This window comes from Physeter macrocephalus, chromosome 9 (genome assembly GCF_002837175.3).
Source record: "Physeter macrocephalus isolate SW-GA chromosome 9, ASM283717v5, whole genome shotgun sequence".
Taxonomy (NCBI): Eukaryota; Metazoa; Chordata; class Mammalia; order Artiodactyla; family Physeteridae; genus Physeter; species Physeter macrocephalus.
In genome coordinates this window covers 55,696,782-55,703,154 of record NC_041222.1, presented here as the reverse complement: position 1 = coordinate 55,703,154, position 6,373 = coordinate 55,696,782, and the positions used below count along the sequence as shown (strand labels likewise).

Sequence of the window (6,373 nt, the reverse complement as noted above, 5' to 3'; positions counted from 1 at the left end):
TCTTTTGTGTCTCCATACAAATTTTAAGAGTTTTTGTTCTAGTTCTGTAAAAGATGCCATTGGTAATTTGATAGGGATTGCATTGAATCCGTGGATTGCTTTGCGTAGTATAGTCATTTTCACAATATTGATTCTTCCAATCCAAGAACATGGTATATCTCTCCATCTGTTTGTGTCATCTTTGATTTCTTTCATCAGTGTCTTATAGTTTTCTGAGCACAAGTCTTTTACCTCCTTAGGTAGGTTTATTCCTAGGTATTTTATTCTTTTTGTTGCAGTGGTGAATGGGATTATTACCTTTCTTCATGTAGCCTTTTTACTTGACATCATTCCTTAAAAAAAAAAAAAAAAATTTAGCCCCTTAAAAAAGTTTACTCTAGGGACTTCCCTGGCAGTCCACTCGTTAAGACTTCGCACTTCCACTGCCAAGGGCCTGGGTTTGATCCCTGGTCTGGGAACTGAGATCCCTCATGCCGTGCTGTGCAGCCAAAAAAATAAATTAAAAAAAACAACAACAACCAATCTTACTGATCTTGTCAGAGTACGAGCTCTTTAAAAAAAAGAAAAAAAGAAAAAAAAACAGTTGACTCTATTGGTAAGCAAATAAAATCTTGATTTTTCTTTGTAAAATCACTGACAGCTGTCAGTGACTTTAAGAGTTCACTTCGTTTGGAATCTCGTGCAATAGGGTTTATGCAGAAGTTCTTAACAGCTAACAGTTTTTCCTTGATCATCCCCTTTTTTTTTTAAGTTCTACAAAGGATCTTGCAAATCTCTCTTTACCTTGTTAAATGCAGTCACTATAATGATGTATTGATTATTTCAAGAATGGTTATATCAATAGTAGTAACAACATGTTGAAAGAGAAGTGTACTGAATAAAAGGGACCCTGTTAAAGCTCATTATTATGTCTGCACTTAGTTATTTAATACTAATCACAAAATAATATTCATAGAGATATCAACTGTAATAAAAATTTTAGTTTTTCATAAAATGTTTTCAAATTCATATGGGGGCTTTGTTTTCAGGTTCACTGGCAGCACGTGGAGACTATTGAATTGGTAAATGATGGCTCTGGTCTGGGATTTGGCATCGTAGGAGGAAAAGCAACTGGCGTGATCGTGAAAACCATCCTGCCTGGAGGAGTAGCTGATCAGGTAAGCTACTCCAGCAGATTTTTTATGTTTTATCAAAAATACACCTTCATCTTTTACATTTCTGTTAGAAAGAAGAGACTTTGGCTTTAGTGCGGGAGTCCAGCTCCTGCAGGTCCAGGAATACCCGAGGGATGGACAGCATCGGCGAGGGGAGGTTAAATAAATCAATAACACTGTGTATGTGCAAGCATGGTCTCTCTCTCTTTATTTTCTCACAGTCAGATTTATATACCCTAAGTGATTACATCATCAGGTGCTTAGCTAAAACCTCAGAAGATATTTATAATAGATTGTACCTAATATTTCTATATGTACTTTAAAAATAATTCTAAAGGTTCTCAAAACATCATTGTTTTTTCTTAGAGTAGATTCAATCCATACTAATAACAAAGCCAAGCTAATATGTAACAAGCCATTAAAAGAAACTATGAAGGAGGAAGTTTCCTGAACTTTCCTATGTGTCCCAGAGGTCCGCATGGACGAGTCTTAACAATGTACCCCTAAATTATCTACAATACATTTCACAATTCAGTCTATCATTGTGTTCTTCTGGGCAAGAAGCCTTGTCTGAATGGACGAGTCAACAATTCCAATGTTGGCAGTTGACTCTGTATGATTAATTTATCCTTATACCAGAACCAACAATCCCCATAATCATCTATTACTCCCATGTAGGGCCAGTGTTTTTTTATTATTGGTGTTTTCCATAGAAACAACCCTACATTTCTAGGTTGTTTGTTGTTTCTCCCATTTTTCAAGGCAGAAGCACAAAATTACAAAACAGATCAGAAGAGATGTAGTCAGCTTCCTGGGCGCAGCACTGCCCTGCAGCGCTGTCTTGGATTGTTGTTCCATGACCCTGTCATGGCACAGAGGCTCCAGGTTGGCTTCCAACATTTTAGACAATGTCAGAATCTTCTGTTTTGCTGGGCTTGTATGTAAAATGTTTTTCTTAGACCTGGGGAGAAATACATTTCAAGAGAGACCTTGATTTTCAGTTACAGTTACAGACAGTGATCTTAAGACTCTTTAGAATCACAGACTAAAGCCCAGGTTGTGCTTTTGATCATTGTAGAGGTATATATCCTTTATTTTATGATTGTAAATCACGTTTATAAGCCTACTTATCTGTTTTATAGCTACAAGGTATTATGGAAAAAAGAATACTTCATTATTGAAGGGAGAAAAATAAGATTCATCTTGTCCCTTTAGTGATGGGTCACTGGTGTCATCTTTGTATATGAAGTACAGCCTGTTTTTATCTCTTAGAGTAGCTTATTAAAGCATTGCCATTTATGCTATGTAAAGTTGTTGCAGCATATGTGAGAAAATTGTAAAGTTACTAATTATGATTTACGTTTTAATTTGACAAGTTGTCTCTTTTGCCTTGGTTATAATGTTTTGTATATAAAGCTGTTTGCTTTTGCATGTGTACTTGAACTTAAGTCACGTGCATCAAATATTTTTCGTATTGGTAAATGAAAGGCAAATTTATGGGCAGCCTTATCAATAGAGGTAACTTTATCAATTATTGAGAGTAACTCAATAGTATGTGCGTTTTCTTCCTTTTAAACATTAGCCAGTATCATGCAGTATCCAGTGAAATTTCTCTAGTTGACATGCTTGTGATAAATCAGCTTTACCTTGTGTATAAGCTGTACTGTCTAATACTGTAGGTACTGGCCACATATCACTTTTTAAATTCAAATTTGAATTAATTAAAATTAAATAAAATTACCACCCCAATTCCTCCATTAGACAAGCTATATTTCAAGTGCTCTAGAGCAATATGTTGCTTGTAGCTTCCATATTGGACAATGCAGAACATTTCATCACTGCAGAAAGTTCTAGTGGACAGTGCCTGTATGGAGGCTTACCAGACTGCTGTTCACTTCCCTGGTTTATCTGAATTTAAGTCTCACAAAGATTTCATATGCAAATGAGTTTTTTAGGGATGTGTATAATTGAAATGGCAAGGCAGAAAATTGTGGTATCAACTCAGTGGTTTTTTGGTGGTTGATACTGTATTTTGAGTTATATATATTTGTGAAGTGAGTTATACTTCATCTTTCCTTATTGGCATTTTCTCTTTATTGTATCCCTCAAAAAATTCACAGAAAGACTAGGGCTTTCTTGCGTCGAGTGGGTAGAAATCAAATTGAAAAGCACATATCAACTATTGATTTAAAGAATATTTATGAATTTCATTTACTTATATCACATTTAATGAAGTTAGGATGCTTCAAAAGACAGTTAACAAGGCAACCACATGTTTAATGTACCATGATTGGCAATTCATGGAATAGCTTTTTTTTTTTGTTATTACTCCCATTCCCTCTAAATGAGGGATTTCTCTGATGAAGTTAATAATAATAACAACAACAATCTGACTAATCAATCCCTTTTTATTCAGCATGGGCGATTATGCAGTGGAGACCACATTCTGAAGATTGGTGACACAGATCTAGCAGGAATGAGCAGTGAGCAAGTCGCCCAGGTCCTCAGACAGTGTGGAAATAGAGTCAAATTGATGATTGCAAGAGGTGCCATGGAAGAACCAACGGTGCCCACCTCTTTGGGCATCACGCTGAACTCATCCCCATCTTCTACACCAGAGATGCGGGTAAGGAGATAAAAGCAGTTAATGGGAAAGTCATAGACTGTAGCACTTAGATGACAGTGGTGTTTATTTAGAAACTAGACTTATTAATGTTAGTGTGTTAGTGCTAAAGAATGAAACAAAATTCAAATGTAATGATGTTTCAGCACTAATAATAGTTTATTAAATAGGAATAATGTCTAACAGATGAAAGATAGGTTGCTTAAAAATTCTAGATTACTGTTTTTGATTTTTCTCTAAGCACATTTATAAGGGAAATGTTTTGAAGTATGGATACATTTTAAAGAATTATTTGCTACTAATACCTAAAACATTTAATTCTGTCTTTTTCTTATTTAGAAAGGTTTCTGTAAGGTGGGCTGTAAGTTCCAATCATTCCCTTTCAACACCTTGCTTCTTAGTGTCTCTTTGTGGGCAAGGTGGATAAATAAAGCTTACCTAAACCTTTCATTGTTGTTTTCAGGTATGTCATATAATTGTTATCAGATTTGTAATAAGTCGCTATTCTTGACCCAGTTATATAATTTTTTTAAGAGAAAAGTTATGCTTTCAGGGTTGTAACAAAAGCTTTATTCATTCAAAAGCTTTTTCAAAGCAGAGCACCATCTTTGTTCTTAACTTGATATGAAAAAAGCTAGAATGTTTCAAAATTATTATAATGTGATGGTTATCTCAGATAGTTCAGGTCACAAGATGATAGTGGATTAAATATCAACAAAATAATTTTATCCAGAAATTTATTAAATATTTAAGAAGAGAATTACGACCAATTTCTATATGAGCTTTATAGCAAATGCAAGTTCTACATTCCTTTCTTATAGATCTAAAAACAAGTTATTTTCTAAACAGTTGCTACAAATTCTTTTTTTAAATATTCTAACCTCCTCCACAAGCCCTTTAAAACTTTATTACAACACTTGAAATTTCCATGATTCTGTTGTTTTTAGGATTGAGTTTCGTTGCTATTTTTTGCAGGGAGAAAGAAGTAAAGAAAGAAAGCCTGTTTATGAAAGTATTTAAATGGCATTCTTTTGTGGTAAACAAAACATTTTATTCAGCAATATATAAATGAATGCAATACCAAAAACCACTTGATGTAATTGAAAGCTTAGAAAAATATCTGTTCTGTGCATATGATCATTTGTGAAGCTTGTGCCCCTTTTAAAACCATTCGATAGTCAAATTGCCACCCTCTAAAATAGCACTTGCATAAGTCTTATTAAAAATAGAAGACACATTTGTTTCAATTGAAGCAGATTTCATCCTGTCATTTTCTTGTAATTATCTAAACTTTAAACTTTTGCTAAGTTTGCACAGATAATTATGTTCAATGAAAAAAATAAAACTTTACTATAAAATTATATCTCATTTAGGTGACTTATCAGTGAGGTACAGAGTGTGCTTAAAGAAAATCAGAAAGCATTACCAGCTTGCCCCAACCTCCATGTCCATTCGAACCAGACTTCATTCTTTTGTGATCTTCCTAGGGTTCTCTGTGGAATCTGCTGACACCACAGTAGTATGTAATGCCAACAACTTATTGATGACTTACTCTGCTAGTTCACTCATGCTTTATTCAGGGAGCCTTGCCCTTCAGTCCAATACATAATAACAAGTCTACATATTAGAGAAATCTGCTTTCGGGTACCACTCCAGGAATGAAGGAAATCAATGTGGAAAGGCATTCTTTCCTTCTAAAAAGCTTTTTGTATTAAAGTTTGAATTTATAAAGCAAATACAAGGACAGTTTTAATTAGCTGTTTGGTACATTTCACTGGCTTGCAAAATAATCATCAGTCTATTAATAGTATATCTGGAGGATAGATTCACATTCATGGTGTTATTAGAATCAGCTTTCAACTTAAGGTAGTAATAACGGCATGTCTTAAGTGGGCAGTATGGCCCCTACATTCTAGGAGGAATTTACATACTGTGCAACTTTTAAGAGCAGGGGTTCTGCAACCAGCTTATCTACATTTGAATTCTGCCTCTACTAGATTGCTTTTGTCCTTGGAAAAGTTTGTGTTCCTCAGTTTCCCCAGAGAAAAATTGACAGTAATTGTACCTACCTCATAGACTTATTCTAAGGAGTAAATGAATTGAGACATGACAGGTGTCTGTTCTATAGCAACTGCTTAATAATTGTTAGCTGGACTTGTTCTTATTCCTGATAGACAGTTGAGCTGAGCGATGCTTAGAAAAAATCAGTGGCAAAGCTAGATTTGAACTTGTTGATGCGGACTCAAAGTATGAGTTATTTTAACTGTATTACATCCTAACTTCTTCAAAAATGAAGATGAGCCATCCCTGAAAATAGAATTCGTTAATAAGAAACTGTTTAATTTTTTACATTTTGCACGCACAGACAATAATATATTTCTCTGATGGGGGTGTTCAGCTTTACTCTTGACATTCCTTTTGAGTAAAAATGTGATGCTCAGTCCAAGTTGTCAAGATTGAAGGAGTGATCCCTACTCTATAATTTTCTAGCTGAGTTCTCTAACACCCAATTACATCATATTATTTCTAAAGATTGTGGCTTAAAAAAAGATTATCTTGTTTGTTTACATGTTTATTTATGTGTATATTTATTTAT

The 6,373-nt window shown here is 34.4% G+C and overlaps 1 protein-coding gene across 12 annotated transcripts in view; it reads left to right on the top strand.

Moving 5' to 3' along the window:
• The window catches only part of MPDZ (multiple PDZ domain crumbs cell polarity complex component), a 174,042-nt gene that overhangs the window by 69,342 nt on the left and 98,327 nt on the right, over nt 1–6,373 (top strand). For all 12 annotated transcript variants that reach the window (XM_055087209.1, XM_024126749.3, XM_024126754.3 and 9 more), the window contains exons 7-8: nt 1,029–1,157; nt 3,571–3,780. In XM_055087209.1, coding sequence (XP_054943184.1) covers nt 1,029–1,157; nt 3,571–3,780 — 339 coding nt within the window. The remainder of the gene's footprint in view (nt 1–1,028; nt 1,158–3,570; nt 3,781–6,373) is intronic.